This window comes from Ictalurus punctatus, chromosome 3 (genome assembly GCF_001660625.3).
Source record: "Ictalurus punctatus breed USDA103 chromosome 3, Coco_2.0, whole genome shotgun sequence".
In the NCBI taxonomy this organism is placed as follows: domain Eukaryota; kingdom Metazoa; phylum Chordata; class Actinopteri; order Siluriformes; family Ictaluridae; genus Ictalurus; species Ictalurus punctatus.
The window spans coordinates 8,248,791-8,267,193 of NC_030418.2; the positions used below are offsets into that span (position 1 = coordinate 8,248,791).

An 18,403-nucleotide genomic window follows, 5' to 3' on the forward strand; every position below is an offset into this window, starting at 1 on the left:
AGCAAATCGGTACTCTTGGTTGCAACGGAAGGCAGAGAAACATCCTCAATTGAACAGGGAGGCTGAGTGGCATTCTCAACTGGATAGGGATGCTGAGCAGCATCCTCAGGCGAACAGGGAGGTTGAGTGTCGTTCTCTGCAGGCTGAACTTGATTGGCAGACTAAGGTGTGAGCAGAACTTGGTTGGCCGGGACGTTGACCTCGGACAGGAACAGGGTTTGGGAGGCCATCTCTTCAACCTTAGACTGTAACAGGGCATGGGAGGTCACTTTGTTATCCTCTAGCAGGAGCTTGACTTGGGAGGTCGTCTCATTAACCTTGGACAGGAACATGGCTTGAGAGGCTGTCTCGTCACCCTCAGACAGGAACATGGCTTGAGAGGCCATCTCGTCTCCCTCAGACAGGAACATGGCTTGAGAGGCCGTCTCGTGGACCTCAGAAAGGAACATGGCTTGTGAGGCCGTCTCGTCGACCTCGGACAGGAACTTGGCAAGCTCTCTGAGGTTCATGTGGGGGGCAGTTTCTTCCACACCACAGAGAGATGACATGATATTGCTGGCCTGGCTTGAATGCAGAATGAGGGCTACTGCGATGCCACTCCTGGTTGGCTCGAATTAGGGAGAATTTCCCCTCCTTCTCCCATATCGGCTTTTCCCTTTCATATAGGGCTTCTTGACCTGGGGAAAATTCTTTTGCATCCATAGTGCGGCAAAGTATTCTGTCACGTAATGTGAGGTTGAGATGGATGCAAGTGCAGATAAGGGATTTATTGAAGTGAGGCAGGCAGAAAAATCCAAAAAGTGAAACAATAGCGTGGTCAATAACAGGCAATTGATCAGACGATCGGCAAACGGGCATAAACAAGGCTAAACAGGAATTGAGAAATGAGAACAGGATCAAAACCATAAAACTGAATGCAAACGATACTTCGTGATGTACAAAGAGACAAGAGGGATTTATGTACTAAACACAATCAGGTTAAACACAGAGCAGCTGAGTACAATGATGACACATATGGAAAACAGCCAATGCCAGTACAGGGGCAGAGAGAGGACATAAACGATAACAAAACACCCCTGTCAAAAGAAAACAAAATCAAGGTCACTAAAAACCCAGAAGCGCAAGCTCGCACTTTTTGGGTTTCAAAGCATGCTGCGTGCTACAGCGCTAGCAGGGGGGAAAATCGTGACAGTAGCATTAAATTCTAGATATTGGTGGGGGCACAGTGGCTTAGTGGTTAGCAGGTTTGCCTCACACCTCCAGAGTTGGGGGTATGATTTCTGCCTCGGCCTTGTATGCGGGCAGTTTGCAAGTTTTCCCGGGGTTCGGGGTTTCCTCCATGTACTCCAGTTTCCTCCCCGAGTCACCAGGGATAGGCTCCGGGCTCCCCGCAAACCTGTGTAGGATAAGCGGTACAGATGTGGATGAATGTTAGATACAGCTGTGCCCAAAAGTTTGCAGACCCCTTGCAGAATCTGCTAAATCTTAATACTGTTAACAAAATAAGAGGGATCATAAAAATCCCGATTATTAAGAATCAAGGGTATGTAAACTTTTGAACGGGGTAATTTTTATAAATTCAGCTATTATCTTGTCTTGTGGACTATATGTAAACATCTGTTATGTGAAATAGCTTATTCAGAACAGTACTAAATAAAAAACGACGAGATTTTATGATCCCTTTTATTTTGTTAACCGTATTAAGATTTAGCAAATTCTGCAAGGGGTATGCAAACTTTTGGGCACAACTATGTTCAGAGCTAGTCAGTTCAAGCAAGCCTGATGATAGTGAGATGATTATGTAGCTTGGTGGTGCCAGTGCAATGGCCATAATACAGCACCATTGAGAGGGTTAAGGGCCTTGTTCAAGGGCCCAACAGTGGCACCCTAGTAGTGCCCAGAGTCTTTTAAAAACTAGACCACCACTGCAACTACTAATACAAATCATTTATATGTCATGAATCAGCCTATCAACTGATTCTCAACATGCCAAATAATGTTTTTCTTTTTATTATGAACATGTTGTCACGATTCCCCCTTGAAGCAGTGTGCTCTAAGCGCAAATGCGCGAGCACCTGCTTTTCCGCTGTCGACCATAGTGACATTGGGACATGTGTGTTTTGTTTATGTTTGTCATGTCTCCTCCCTGTTCCGTCATTGGCTGGGAATTCACGTGGGTCTGTATTGCTCCCAGCTGATAGCAGTTTACACGCTAATCATGTCCGCATATATACCGCGCGCTTCCCAGCACACAACGCGGAAGATTGAGAAATCGTAAATAGTAAGTGTTTAGCGTTAGTTTAGTTCGCGCCATAGCCATAGCCATAGCCATAAGTGAGTTCGCGCTGGATTATCCGCTTCCAGTCCCTCACCTTAGTTCGTGTCTTGTTTTGTTTAACGACCTAGATTCCTGCCTTGCCCCGTGTATGCCTGTTTGCCAATCGCCTGACCTCTTGCATGTTTATGGATTACGTTTTGGATCACGTTTAGGATTTGTCTGCCTGCCTGTCTCTTTAAATAAACAACTGTTATCCTGCACTTGCATCCGCCTTATCTCTGCTTCGTCACGATGTGTGACAGAATCCGCCCTAACATGGATGCAGCAGGAGGACTAGAGAGAAGGCACGCCACAGCAACCAGGAAAATCGTAGGACAATACCGCATCAGGGAACACTCGGATTACTGGCCGCATTTTTCATCTGTGCAATTTCCCCAAAGGTATGCCATTGAATTGCTGCCAGAGACAGCGGGATTGGGGAGCTACCCGCTGGAGTTTCTCTTCAGCTGCCAGGTGTATTTCTGCAGCTTGGCGGTTCCCAAGCCTACTAAGAGAGAGTGGATCGGGTTCATGGTGTCCAGGTTTTGCGGCCCGGCCCGTGACTGGGCAGAGCAGCTGGTGAGTGCTGGGTCGCCAGCCCTCCATGATGTCACTCAGCTTACAGAGCTGTTTATGGAGGAGTTTTCACAGCCTGGACAACTTCGTGGTCTTGATTTACTGGGGTGGAGAGTCAATGGACAGCCCCAGGTGGACCCACCATTCAACCTCTATTATGAGGAGATGGACAGGGCAGTAACCAGCGATCCACTTCAGTTTCCGGCCAACACGGGGGCGAAATCCCCGAGATGTATGACCGAGGGCTGCGGGAGAGAGACTCAGCTTCAATGTCCCACTTGCAGGAAGCTGGGCCTCCAGGAAGCTTTCTTCTGCTCTCAGGAATGCTTCAAGAGCAGCTGGCGGGAGCATAAGAAACTCCACCGGAGAGCCCGTGCAGAGACCCAGCCCGGGACCGACAGGGTGACCTCAGAGCTCGAACCTGAGCCCCACGAGGTGGGCTCACCCGCCGAGCTCCAACAAAAGGTCCAAGTCCAAGTCAAGTCTCACGTCCCTGAGATCCAAGTCAAGTCTCACGTCCCTGAGATCCAAGTCAAGTCTCACGTCCCTGAGCTCCAGGTCCAGCCGCCAGTCCCTGAGCTCCAGGTCCAGCCGCCAGTCCCTGAGCTCCAGGTCCAGCCTCCAGTCCCTGAGATCCAAGCCAAGCCTCCAGTCCCTGAGCTCCAGGTCCAGCCTCCAGTCCCTGAGCTCCAGGTCCAGCCTCCAGTCCCTGAGCTCCAGGTCCAGCCTCCAGTCCCTGAGCTCCAGGTCCAGCCTCCAGTCCCTGAGATCCAAGCCAAGCCTCCAGTCCCTGAGATCCAAGTCAAGCCTCCAGTCCCTGAGATCCAAGCCAAGCCTCCAGTCCCTGAGATCCAAGCCAAGCCTCCAGTCCCTGAGATCCAAGCCAAGCCTCCAGTCCCTGAGACCCAAGCCAAGCCTCCAGTCCCTGAGATCCAAGCCAAGCCTCCAGTCCCTGAGACCCAAGTCAAGCCTCCAGTCAGTGAGACCCAAGTCAAGCCTCCAGTCCCTGAGATCCAAGTCAAGCCTCAAGTCCCTGAGATCCAAGTCCAGCCTCCAGTCCCTGAGCTCCAGGTCCAGCCTCCAGTCCCTGAGCTCCAGGTCCAGCCTCCAGTCAGGAAGGTCCAGGTCAAGTCTCACGTCCCTGACGCCCAAGGCAAGCCTCCAGGCTCTGACGCCCAAGCCAAGCCTCCAGGCTCTGACGCCCAAGCCAAGCCTCCAGGCTCTGAGGCCCAAGCTCTGCTAATATCTCAGCCTAAGGACCAAATGCTGCTCACGCCCCCGTCTGCTGACACGCACCACCAAGCTCTGCTCACGCCCCCGTCTGCTCACACGCACCGCCAAGCTCTGCTCACACCCCAGTCTGCTGACACGCACCGCCAAGCTCTGCTCACGCCCCAGTCTGCTGACACGCACCGCCAAGCTCCGCTCACGCCCCAGTCCGCCGACACGGCCAGCCAAGCTCCGCCCATGCCCAAGGTTCACCTAGTGACCTCAGAGCCTCAGTCTCCCTGTGCAGCTGTGGACATCGCTCAGCCTCCCTGTTCAGCTGTGGACGTCGCTCAGCCTGCCTGTTCAGCTGAGGTCGTCGCTCAGCCCACCTGTTCAGCTGAGGTCGTCGCTCAGCCCGCCTGTTCAGCTGAGGTCGTCACTCAGCCCGCCTGTTCAGCTGAGGTCGTCGCTCAGCCCGCCTGTTCAGCTGAGGTCGTCGCTCAGCCCTCCTGCTCCATGGAAAATAGCGTTCCCCCGTCTGCTTCGAGGAGACCCACGCTCCTCTCCCTGGCCGCACAGAGACCCACGCTCCTCTCCCTGCCCTTACAGGGGACTTCGCTCTGCCTCCCAGCCTCCTGGGGACGTCACTCCGCTTTCATGCTCCGACGAGGACGTCACCCTGCTTCCTTGCTCCGACGAGGACGTCACCCTGCTTCCTTGCTCCGCCGAGTACAGTGCTCTGTTTCCCTGCTCCGCCGAGGACGTCGCTCTGCCTTCCTGCTCTGCCGAGCACATCGCTCTGCCTTCATGTTCCGACGAGGACGTCGCCCTGCTTCCCTGCTCCGCCAAGTACAATGCTCTGTTTCCCTGCTCCACCGAGGACGTCGCTCTGCCCTCATGCCCAGCTGAGGTCGTCGCTCAGCCCCCCTGTCCAGCTGAGGTCGTCGCTCAGCCCCCCTGTCCAGCTGAGGTCATCGCTCAGCCCCCCTGTCCAGCTGAGGTCATCGCTCAGCCTCCCTGTCCAGCTGAGGTCTTCGCTCTGCTTCCCTACGCCGCCAAGAACACCATGCAGTTTCATGTCTCTGCTTGGGACATTCAGCCCAGGGGGCCGGGGCCGCCAATGAAGTGGGATGACTCATGGCACTCCTGGAGGAGTGCCCTTGGGGGGGAGGGGGGGGGGGGGTTCTGTCACGATTCCCCCTTGAAGCAGTGTGCTCTAAGCGCAAATGCGCGACCACCTGCTTTACCGCTGTCGACCGTAGTGACATTGGGACATGTGTGTTTTGTTTATGTTTGTCATGTCTCCTCCCTGTTCCGTCATTGGCTGGGAATTCACGTGGGTCTGTATTGCTCCCAGCTGATAGCAGTTTACACGCTAATCATGTCCGCATATATACCGCGCGCTTCACAGCACACAACGCGGAAGATTGAGAAATCGTAAATAGTAAGTGTTTAGCGTTAGTTTAGTTTGTGCCATAGCCATAGCCATAAGCGAGTTCGCGCTGGATTATCCGCTTCCAGTCCCTCACCTTAGTTCGTGTCTTGTTTTGTTTAACGACCTAGATTCCTGCCTTGCCCCGTGTATGCCTGTTTGCCAATCGCCTGACCTCTTGCATGTTTATGGATTACGTTTTGGATCACGTTTAGGATTTGTCTGCCTGCCTGTCTCTTTAAATAAACAACTGTTATCCTGCACTTGCATCCGCCTTATCTCTGCTTCGTCACGATGTGTGACACATGTCATGAAATGTAGCAAGGTCATACACATGAAGTGAATTTGAAATGAGATGTATATAGATTGTCTACAAAACATCAACAATCATAAACTATCGACATGATGTATAAAATTAGTTAATAGACTGGTTGTTGATAGTCATGTCAGAGGTTGTTGGTAGTCCATAGATTAATTGAGTGTTTGTAGAGTGTCTACAACAGACTATCCAAATTATGTGTTACCCAAAATGCTATCAGTATCACATGCCATTGTGGAAATGTTTGTGGAAGTTTTCTCATTTTCAGCTTTATACTATTTTATATTGATGTGAATATATATTTCTATATATCTTTGCATTTGTTCTATAAGATGAATACAGGGTGTCTCAAAAGTTTTCATATATCGGGGAAATTAACACTTTTATTTATATATATATTTCTTTCAGATAGCCTTTAAGAATGACAAAAGATGTATGCACTGAAATCATTCTCAGGGCTGGATCAGGAAGCTGTCCCAAGGTTGTGATGGACTTTCACAAGAAACATGGCAAGCACTTCACACACGGTGGCTAACAATTGTGTGCAGTTAAATTAAAGCAAATCTGAAGTCATTATTTTGGGCCCCCCTACTGTTTCTTCTGCTCTTGAGGCCCAGTTAGGTCCTCTCTCCGTTAACAACTAAATCAAAAATCTTGGAGTTATTTTTGACTCAAACTTGCACTTTGATAAACGAATCTGAGTTGTTCTTAATGGAAGCGACATATTTTTTTTCTTTGTGTTATAATGTTATTTAATGTGATGAATTTTAATGTTTTATAAGGCGCTTTGGATCTGCTGTTGTCTTTAAATGAGCTTTATAAATAAATCTATCTTGACTTGACTTGACACTGTTGCCAAACTTATTAACAAATTCAAAAAGACTAGAAGTGTTACAGACCAACCACAAAGTGGACGTCCACAAACATCCACTAACGAAGGCACAACCAACATGATGCTGGCAAACATAGTCCCTTATGTATGGAAACTTATGAGACATCCTGTAGAAGTAGATCTCCTTCTGCATCAGTTAGCTTTATATAAGCTAAGGACAAATAATACGCATGTTCAACAGATCAAAACTCTTTCACGTTTTAAAGTGCATGACATTTGAGTCCTGTGACTGTAATATGTGAATGTAGGTTAATATGCTTGTACACTGCAGTGTTGTATGAAGCATTGAAAGATCCCATTCTTTTTTTAGTACTACAAGGTGACAAACCATTCAGTCATTGAAATTGTAGGTCGATATACTGTATAAAGACAGCTATGCTGCCATTGTATTATGCATATGAGCTTCACTCATATGGAGTTTATATGTATGTACCTTTCTAAAGGTTGGGCACCATGTTTTGCTATCTTTCATTCATTCATTCATCTTCAGTAACTGCTGTATTCTGGTCACTGGAACACTGAGGGCCAGATGGGAATAAAGCCTGAACAGGATACCAGCCCATCGCACATTCATATCTAGCAGCAATTTAGTGTAACTGGAGAACCCAGAAGAAATTAATCCATGTTGTATTTGTTTTCATGTGATGAATATCAGATGGTGAAAAGTGTTTTTAATTTTGTTTGTCAAAGTATAATTTTGGTATTGGGCATTGTGACACCATACTTGATATCAGTACTGAAGTTAAAATTATGTAGGCTATGAATGTGGTTCAATCAGTTCCTGTCCTCTCTTCTAATATGGCAAGCAAGTGAGAACATATGAAACATAAACACTCAATACATGATTCTTTAAATTAGTTTCAGTGGTAATCTTTTTTTAGTGAGTTATTATTGTCCTGAAACAAAAGTGATTTTGATAAGAATATACACACAGAGTGTTTCATCTGTTTCCTCCTGTTTACTATTAATGCATTTTGTTTCATGGCATTTTCTGGCCATGTTATTTTGTTTGAAATATTTGGCTGGGTATGTATAAAGGTGGCAGGTACACAAATGTCTGATGCAGCCATGTCTATATCAAATGGTATATAAACATCCACAGTACTATCAGTGTCAGTGAGACTGAAGACCTTGTCAGATTACCTCTTATCAAGTTGGCTGATCCTTTGCTGACTCAGACTTCCTTGAGGCTAGTTTATAAAACACTGTGTGAAAAGAACGTGGTAAAAATGTTTAATAGCTTTTACAGTGCTGTACAAGCAATTGCATACAGGTGATGGAGGAAAAAAACCCGAATGGTTGTTGGCATCAGAGCTGTTGAAGTTGCACTGTAGAATAGACACGACGGACAGGTCAAGTTACAAATAAATAGTCATTCAAGGCTTTAATCATTAAACAGCTCATAGTATGCGTCATGTACAAGGTCTTGTTGAAGTTGTTAAAGTAACATCATAAAATCATTGAGTACATAGACACCAGGCTTGCTGCAGCCAAAGAAATTACATGAAAAGGAAATGTCAGAATGATGAGTATGTTGTTTTAGTAAAGCTTAAATGGACCATTAATACTTCAATGGATTATTAATGGACTATTACTTGACTATGCAACTGATGCCTAAGATAAGTACAGAACATTGAAAATTGTAGGTAATAAATTTTTTGGCTCTCTGTTCTACAGTATACTTGTAGAATCTCACATCTGCGTAAGTAACTGGAAAAATGAACAAAATCTTAAGTAAAATTGTTATGTTTTGTATTTTATCGCAAAACTTTTTCAATTGATGACTGCCTTTGTCTATAGACATCACCAGTCACTGGATATCTTTACTGCTGTAGCTCTGCCAGGCCTGTAATGCTTGATTGCTTTTGCCTCATTTTAACATGGTATCTCTTATAAGTAAACAGTTATTAACAATGCATGTAATTTTCTTTTAGTGTTCTGAACTATTTCCACTTAAGGACAATTCCCAGTTTCAGCTTCGATGGACTGCGAGGTGTCAAAAGAATGTGAGTATCCTTTACGATTTGATCATTGAGTAGATGTGTCCAGGACAGAGTGTTTCAGTAGTGTCTAGACCACCACCATTAAACAAAAACGCTTGCCTTTAAGCATGAAAAAAAAAATTGTGATATGAAATGTAGACTGAAGAAGGAAATGGGGTTGTTTTCTTTGGTGTGAAATGTAATATGACATAACATAATAGCAAGATATATTTTTTTATTATTATTTAATTTAAAACTAGCATATGAATGAAAAGATGCAGGCATTGTAATAAACATCCAGTTGGAGTCTAGTATACTCTATTGCCAACATATTCTTGAATGAATAGTCTAAATATGGCCCTCTGTGCTTTGGCTTTATTAGTGCATTGCCAAGAAGCCACTACAGGCAGAACTTTCAAAAACATTTTCAAATCCAATCCAAGAAACTAAGAGTGAGGTTCAGTAAGGTCAAGACATTGTGAGACATAAAGGCTAGTGGCAGGTTTTGGACACTGTGGTGCCAGAAGATAGAACAGGGTCGACAGAGGGCATGGGAGCTGAAGTGTCAGTAAAATGATGTAAAATGCACTAATTTTAAAATCTTTTTGTTTATTATCTATTGTGTAATTTCAGAGAAATTGCTCAAAGTGTCACACTCGAAACCATAGAGACCCAGGCCTTCAACAACCTTCTCAACCTCTCAGAAATGTAAGTGTTATTAAGGACCAGTGACAGTGCATCTTCACATTATCAGAAAAAAATCCTATAATGCTATAGTACATGTATAACAAGTAAACAGTATCATGATTGGTATATTGCTAAAATTCTTATACTTTTTGTAATTGTTATATCAGTGCTTTTATTTATGCTGTTTAGTTTCCATTCTATTAATTTCCATTTCATTTAAGCAAAAGTACACTATCACCATGTGATCATACATTTTTTAAAGACAGGAGTGTTTAAAGATTATTGTCTTTTGATGTACCAATAGTTTCATTGTTTGACAGGTACACGCTGTTGTTCATGTTTCTTCATGAAATTTATTGCTGGATTGTCATCTATGATTGATTCACAGATCAATCCAAAACACACGGAGCCTGGTCCATATCCACCAGCGGGCCTTCAACAATCTACCCAAGCTGAGATACCTGTGAGCACCATGTTTTTACATATATCCGAGGTCTGCAGCTTACCTGCCATAACCTGTTCTAAGTAATGCCCAGCATAATGAATAGATGAAGGCGCAAGCAAAAAACTGGGAAGATTTTTTTTTTACTACAGTGCAATGCAAAAAGTCATGCAGATACAGGTGAAGCGCCTCATGTAATGTTCATGTCAAAAACCAGAATGAAGAAAACGTGTGATCTCTGTGACTTTAACCATAATATGAATGTTGGTACCACATGGGCTGGTTTGAGTATTTCAGAAACTGCTGATCTCCTGAGATTTTCACACACAATTGTCTTTGAGTTTACACAGAATGGTGCAAAAAAAAGTAAAATAAGAAAATCCTGTCTGCAGTGAGTCTGCAGGCTGAAACACTTTGTTGATGAGAGAGATCAGAGGCGAATGACTAGACTGTTCTGAGCTGACAGGAAGTCTATAGTAACTCAAATAAGCACTCTTTACAAATGTGGTGAGCAGAAAAGCATCTCAGAACACAACACATCAAACCTTGAGGTGTTCAACAGCAGAAGACCACATCAGGTTCCATGCTTGTCATCCAAGAACAAGTCAGTCCGTACATGATTTTTTTGTGCCTTTTGCAGTGATGTTTGTCACAGTGAATGTGCGTTGTGATGATTTCACATGACATGTCTTGGCCCAAATCTGTGGAAAATCTGTAGTAATTTTGAAAACTTGCAAGCTCCTCTGAATATTGTGGAGTTTGCTTGATTATGCGTTAATTTCTGCAATCGCAAAACAATAGGTTACTGTCTGTAACCCTGGTTCTGTGAAACATCGAGTGGAGCGATCCACCTATGGGAAGGGCATCTGTACCTGACCTCTGTAGAAGCATCCAATTGCACCAAGTCTGGCTGTGACAGACAGGAGCGTGTGTCCAATGCTGTGCCCTTACCTGAGTGGATAAATGACCTGCACACACTCCTCTTCCTCAGTGAGCAAATTCGCTTCTCATGCAGCACGTGGGGCAAGCTTGGTGGGTCTCTCCACTTGATGTTTGAGAGAACTGGCGTTATGGACAGTAACTCCCTGATTGCCCAACAGCCTCACAGTGAGGCGCTGTAAACCAGGGGATGGTCAACTAAAGGGGATAGGCCCAGCTTGCAGCAGAACAGATGTCCTGCAATGAGACTCCTTGAAACAGAGCTCATGAGTTGGCCACGCCCCTAGTAGAGTGTGCTGTGAGGCCCTCTGGAGACTGCACTCCCTTCGATTCATATGCCAAGGTTATAGCTTCCACAAGCCAATGGGAGAGAAATGCTTAGAAATTGGGTGCCGTACCATCAAACCCAACATGGCTTTTAGCAATAGCCGCTAGGTAGACCTTAATAGTGGAAAAGGATTAGCCACCATCCATAAGGTCTTGCAAAAAACATAAAATGTCCAAAACCAAACACTGATACAATATCAGGCGGCACCCATCCCACTACTTGTTGAACATACACCACTTACAGTGATATAGGAAACATGTGGAGGAAGCCCTAGCACTCTGTATGGTGGTGGCCACATGTGGAGGAAACCCCATTGCGTTCAGGTTTCCCTCTCACAGGCCAGGCACAGAGGGCCACTCTGTCTGGGCAGGGGTGATAGATTTCTATGTTTGTCTGAGACAGGAGGTCTGTGTGTAATGGGAGGGGCCATGGCTGGTCATATAGGAGTGGAATTATCTCCATCAGCCACGGCGCCTTGGGTCATCTGGGTGCCACCAGAAAGAGGGTCAGGTTTTGATCTCTAGTCCCGGTTATTATGAGGGCTATTAAGCAAAGGGGAGGGAATGCTTAGAGCAGCACATTGGGCCACAGATGGGCCAGTGCATCTACGCTGAATGGTGTGACCCTGTCCCTTAGTGAGAAGAACATAGGACAATGGGTGTTTTCGCGCGAGGTGAAGAGATCTACGGTAGCCCGGCCGAATCTCTCCCACAATAAGTCCACTACTTGTGGGTGTAGGCGCTAGTCTCCATAGAGTGGGTTCCCCCCGACAGGAGGTCTCCACCCTTGTTCAAGATGTGACACATGTAACAACTGCTATATAAGCTAGGATCCTGAAACCTGTCATTCTCAGCAGGGCTAAACCCATCTCCACACACAGACAAAACACTCTCTGACTCAATGAGAGACCAAAAGGAAGAACTGTGAATTCGTAATGTATGTCTTGGTAGGCTAAATGAACGAATTTCCTATGTGGGGGATAAATGCTTATGTAGAAAAAAAGCATCTTTCAGATCGACTGTCCAGTCGTTGAACCAGTCATTCTGATGAATTAAACAAGAAAGAGTGCTGTGTATCAGCATTCTAAAAGCATATTTTCTCAAATGTTTGTTCAACACTCAGAGATCCAGAATAGGACGAAATGAGCCGTCCGTTTTTGGAACCAGGAAATAATGGGAGTAAAACCCCTGATGATATAGGTGCAGGGTAACCATTCGAATTGCTCCCTTCTCAAGGAGGGATGAGATTTTGTCTTACAGAATCTGTGCGGAGCTCTCCTCTGTATGAGAAAAGATAATTCCAATAAAATGTGGGGTTTCTTCTTAAACTGAAGTCTGTATCCCTTGGTTACAGTTTGAATCACCCACTCGGGGCTGACACACACTGCCAAGCTGTTATGTGATTTGTGAGTGTTGCCACCTGAGCCAGAGAATTGCTCAGAGCTGTGCATGTGCCTTGTTTGCAACATGTGGGGTTGCCAGGGGATGTTTTCTCCTGGAAACTAATTAATTTAATTAATTATATTTTAAAAAATATTTTTTGCGTTTTGGAGAACACTGAGGCCAAATCCTTTATTAATATGTGGGAGCTGTATGTGGGAAGCCATGTGGTCTCCCCGAATGCCCCATCGATGCAGGGCTCTCCAACATGAACTATGAGGGGGAAAAACACTGGGCAACACTGTAAATGGTGAAGCCACTAAGAACACCTGGTGAGTACACACTGGTAGGTGGGGGGGGCTGACTCCCCTGACAGAAAGCCTCCTTCTCTTGGATGGGTGAGCTAGGGCAAAACTGGAGTCTAGAGGGATGGCCGCCCGAAAACATGGACTCAAAGCCCCAAGGCTTGGAAGAAGGGGGATTCTCCCCCAAGGCCTGGAAGAAGGGGGATTACCCTGCTGAGCTGGTGGCTTGTTACAAGGTTTTGGTCTGTTAGCATTCTGGAAATTACATCCTGGGATTATGGCTCTGCACAGAGGGGGCCTAGCGCAGCATAGATTTCCTTAGCAGACACAGTTTGAGAGCCTCATCCTCCTTCTTTTTGTCGTCACAGTGTTGTTGCATCAAAGCGATGGGGAGGCCAAAAAGGGCCCGGCCGGGTGCCACTGGGTTCCTGCGATGTGCTACTTCTCGCTATTGGGGAGACCCGAGCCCATGCTCCCCAACCAGTAAGAGGGCCATGGAATGCTCGCTTGCCTGGCAAGCTTGGCATGCATTGCGGAGGACGAGGTCATTAATAGTGATGATCTCCTTCCAGAGCGAGGATGAGGGACACCCTTTCTCCAGTTGCTGCCCCGTGTCAACCAGGAGCTCAACCTGGTAAGTTGATAGAAGCGATGAGACATTGAGGGCCCTGACAGCCAAGGCCTTGTAAGAAGCCTGGTGAATGGATGCGGTCCATTTTGCTGGGGAGAATGGGCTTGGGGGGAATGAGCAGGCCACCTTGGGAGGGATTAAGGTGTCTGGTGATGAAGGCTGAATGGTGGGTGGTCACTCATACTGAGAGCCGCCATATATCCTTAACCTCAAGGCCTCCCCTGTGGTCTCCCCAGAAGTGTTTCATGTGCTTGGCAAATGCGGGGAGGACTGGGAGGAGCTGTTTTATCAGGCCGTGAGAGGGTCCCAGGAGTTTCCCATTGTAAACATTGGTCCGTGGCACTTTGCAGGGCCAGCCATTCAATATTGAGGCGAGCAGCCACTCACTCACAAAACTTGAACAGGACAGGCTGAGGTAAGGCCACGGGAACATTAGCCTCGGGTGTTAGAGAAGATGGGATGGCCTAGTCATTCTCCGAACCCTCTAGAATGCCCATGTTGTCCTCATCACTGAGTGCTGGCGGCTCATTAACGAAGGAGGTTTCACCAGGTAAGATGCCCTCGAGGGAAGAAGGATCCCTTTATCAGCCCTGCTCAGAGAGGCTGCACCTCGGGAGATCCCCGGAAGCGCACCGTCATAGCTGTTTCCCCTGTCAGAGTCAGACTGTCCAAAATCTACGCTCTGAGTCACGGCCACTTTGAGCCTTAGGCCCTGGTGCTTTTTGGGAAGCGCTTGGCAGTGACTACAGTTGAAATCAATGGCTTCTTCTGTGTGTTTGAGACCCATGTAGAGCACACAGAAGGGATGAGAATTCATAGCTGCGATGAGGGCACCACACGCAGCCGGGCAGGCACACAACTTGTTATCCCCGGCTGAAGCCAAAGCCAGTTTAGTATGCACTATGGCGGCGAAGCACAGAGCTCAGACAAGTCCATAAGGCAGGCAGCCATAGGACAAGGGAAAAAATGGTTTAAGAGGAGGTGGGCAGCCTAACGACCAGTGTGAACATGGGCTAACCACACAGTTAACCTGGCTATCGAGACACTTCTGACGGAGACTGATCCGAGGGATTTGTCCTCCTGCAGACAAAAATGCAAGTCAGCGAACCAACTTTTTGCATTGGACATGCGCTCCTGTCTGTCACAGCCAGACTTGGTGCTAATGGATGCTTCTACAGAGGTCAGGTACGGATGCCCTTCCCATAGATGGATCTCGAACACAAGATGATGAAAGAGAATTGAGAATCAAAATCCTGGAGGGACTGACAAGAGTCTGAGGCTATCAGGTATGCTGAACCCAATGTGGTCTTTTGCTGTTGTACACGCAACATACAATAATATTAATGTCAATGCTTGTTGGCTTTCTATTTTTGTCAATGCAGTAGTGCTTTGCTAGTTTCATTCATTCATTCATTCATTCATTTTCAGCAATTACTTACTGCTTACTAACTCCTGGTCAGGGTTGCAGTGTATCAGAAGTCTGAAGCAGTGGAAGCAAGGCAGGAATACTCCCTGCTGGGATTCCCATCCATCACAGGGCACCATGAACATTCACATTTGCATACTTTTACACCTAGAGTCCATTTACAGTCACCAACACACCAACTGCATGTCTTTGGGAGATGGGAGGAAACTGGAGGAAATCCACAAGGACATGGGGAAAATATTGGCAGTAACCTGAACTCAGAATTAACTGGCCTGGAGCTGTAAAGTGGGAATACTACCTGCTACACCACCATGCTGCCTATCCTGAGGATTTACATTTATTGAAATAGATTTTTTTTAAACACATCCATCCATCCATCTTCTACCACTTACTCCTTTTCAGGGTCACGGGGAACCTGGAGCCTATCCCAGGGATCATCGGGCACAAGGCGGGGTAAACCCTGGACAGGGTGCCAGTCCATCACAGGGCACAATCACATACACATACACACTCACACATCCATTCATACACTACGGACACTTTAGACATGCCAATCAGCCTACCATGCATGTCTTTGGACTGGGGGAGAAAACCAGAGTACCCGCAGGAAACCCCCGCAGCACGGGGAGAACATGCAAACTCCGCACACACATGGCCCCGGCAGGACTCGAACCCCGGACGTGTGAGGCAAACGTGCTAACCACTAAGCCACCATGCGCCCTTTTTTAAACACAATGTAAATTATAATGTTTTAATCAGAACAACTTCTAGCTGGATTTGAGAAAAAACTGTCAAGAATCTGTTTAAGAGACGAAAGAGTTGATTCTTATTGATGAGCTGAACAAATTACTCTGACTCATTGAAAAGAGACAAGCTTCAGTTGTGGCACACCATGCATCTCTATAGGTACATTTCAGTTTATATTTCTGACTACACTATTGGTATGCTGCAGTTATATTTTAGTGTCTCTCAATGCATACTGTACTAGTATTAATGTTTATTTGAAACATCTGTTTAAGTCTCTGGGCCACTGATCAGAACTGAATTCAAGCCCCAGCACTGCCAAGCTGCCACTGCAGGGTCCCTGAGCAAGAGCCATAACCCACTCTGCTCCAGGGGAGCTGTACAATGCCTCCCTCTGCATTCAGACCCCAGATTCTTAACAAGCTAGGGTATGTGAGGAAAAGAATTTTACTGAATGTTACATCTATATGTGGCAATAAAGTCAGTCTTTCTTTCTTGGTAGGATTTCACTGTATGTAACTTGAAGATAGCTCCCATTAAAGCTTGGATAAATTGTAGTTTACTACTAAATGGACAGTATGATTAAAAAATGTGATTGTCCTGGGCTCTGTAATCATTGTATTAAATAGTAAAGAATTTCTCTTCCATGTCTATCAGTTATTTTGCATGTGCATGGGTGGCCCATACAAGTGGATGACACAGTGCCCTCTACTAATATTGGCACCCTTGGTAAATATGTGAAAAATATGGCTGTGAAAAATTGTCTTTATTGTTTAACCTTTTGACCTTTTGTTAAAATTCACAAAAATACTCTGCTCTCATGGATATGAAACAATTGCAAACAACACAGGTTTATCAAAAAATATAGGTGTGCAATAATTATTGGCACCCTTTTAGTCAATACTTTGTGCTATGTCCCTTTGCCAAGATAACAGCACTGAGTCTTCTCCTATAATTCCTGATGAGGTTGGAGAATACATGACAAGGGATTTGAGACCATTCCTCCATGCATAATCTCTCCAGATTCTTGAAATGCTGGTGGACTCTCATCTTCAGTTCACCGCACAGGTTTTCTATGGGTTTTAAGTAAGGGGACTGGGATGGTCATGGCAGGACCTTGATTTTGTGGTCAGTAAACCATTTTTGTGTTGATTTTGATGTTTGTTTTGGGTCATTGTCCTGCTGGAAGATCCAACCATGGACCACTGTAAGCTTTCTGGCAGAGTCAGAAAGGTTTTCATTTAATATCTCTTGATATTTGAGAGTCCATGATGCCATGTCTTCTAACAAAATGTCCAGGTCCTCTGAAAGAAAAACAGCCCCAAAACATTAGAGCCACCACCATATTTAACCGTGGGCATGAGGTACTTTTCCATATGGCTCCATCTTTGTGTGCACCAAAACCACCTCTGGTGTTTATTGCCAAAAAGCTCTATTTTGGTTTCATCTGATCATAGAACCCAATCCCATTTGAAGTTCCAGTAGTGTCTGGCAAACTGAAGACACTTTTTTCTATCTATCTTTTTATAGCTTTTATATTTATACTTTTATTAATTTTTATTTCTATATAAGTAAATTCTATTTTTATGTGAATTCTCTTTTATGTCACCAGACAGTTGTAAAAAGCATTTCCCTGCATGGCTTACTGTGTATGTTTTTTTTTTGTTTTGTTTTATTTTTTTTTTTTGTGTGTGTGTGTGTGTGTGTGTGTGTGTGTGTGTGTGTGTGTGTGTGTGTCCAATAAATTTGACTTGATTTGATTGGGTTTCAGTCCACACACTCCACTTGGTCTGAGGCCATATATTTTTCTCATATGAATTCATAGGGGTGCCGATAATTGTTGCACACCTATATTTAACAAATATATTTTTTGATAAAACTGTGCTGCTTTTGCAATTGTTTCATATCCATGAGAGCAGAGTATTTTTGTGAATGTTTTAAACAAAATATCAAAAGTTTAAACAATAAGGACAATTTTTCACAGCCTTCTTTGCTCATATTTACCAAGGGTGCCAATATTAGTGGAGGGCACTGTATAAAATAAACAGGAAGCAAATAGGCAGCTTAATGGAGTAGGTGATAAGCCTGGGATCTAAACACAAACGAGGCTGATGATTGACCAACTAACTAATGCCACCGTGCTTTGCTACTTGAGAGGTCATTATTTTGTTTGATAGGTTCTTTAATGAATCACATGTAAATTAATCACATGTAAATGAACCATATGAAAATGAATAAATAAATTAAAGACGACAGGTTCTTTAACTTTACACCCACACTTTAAGAAAATCCATAACAAACACAACATAGTTTGCGCGACAAAGAAACTATTCAGATGGCTTTTTGGTCTTGACTCAGGTGTGTATCGTCTTATGTGGAGCAAAAACCTGCACTCGCACTTTGGAGAGAGGTTTGGATGAAGGGCCTCAGATCAAGTGGAGGGTGTGGACTGAAACCAAATCAAATCAAGTCAAATTTATTGGACGCACAAACACACACACATAACCATACAGAGTAAACCATGCAGGGAAATGCTGGTTGGTGACATAAAAGAGAATTTACATAAAAAATAGAATTTACTTAAATAGAAATAAAAATAAATAAAAGTATAAATATAAAAAGATAGACAGCAAAATATGTATTAACTGTATGTGGTATAAAGTGTAGATATGTACAGTTGAATGTGCAATACAATGCTCTGAAAAAGCTAACAATATAATATTAACATTTATAAATGCAGGATATTTCGTGTGTATTGACAGGAATGTTGTGTGTGTGGGTGTTGTGCAAAACAA

General features: G+C 45.0%; 1 protein-coding gene across 1 annotated transcript in view; it reads left to right on the plus strand.

The window, feature by feature from the left end:
• lhcgr (luteinizing hormone/choriogonadotropin receptor) overlaps positions 1–18,403 on the plus strand; it is a 42,212-nt gene that overhangs the window by 16,260 nt on the left and 7,549 nt on the right. Inside the window, exons 2-4 of the mRNA XM_017463155.3 lie at positions 8,680–8,751; positions 9,361–9,435; positions 9,803–9,877. Of these exons, the coding sequence (XP_017318644.1) occupies positions 8,680–8,751; positions 9,361–9,435; positions 9,803–9,877 (222 nt within the window). The remainder of the gene's footprint in view (positions 1–8,679; positions 8,752–9,360; positions 9,436–9,802; positions 9,878–18,403) is intronic.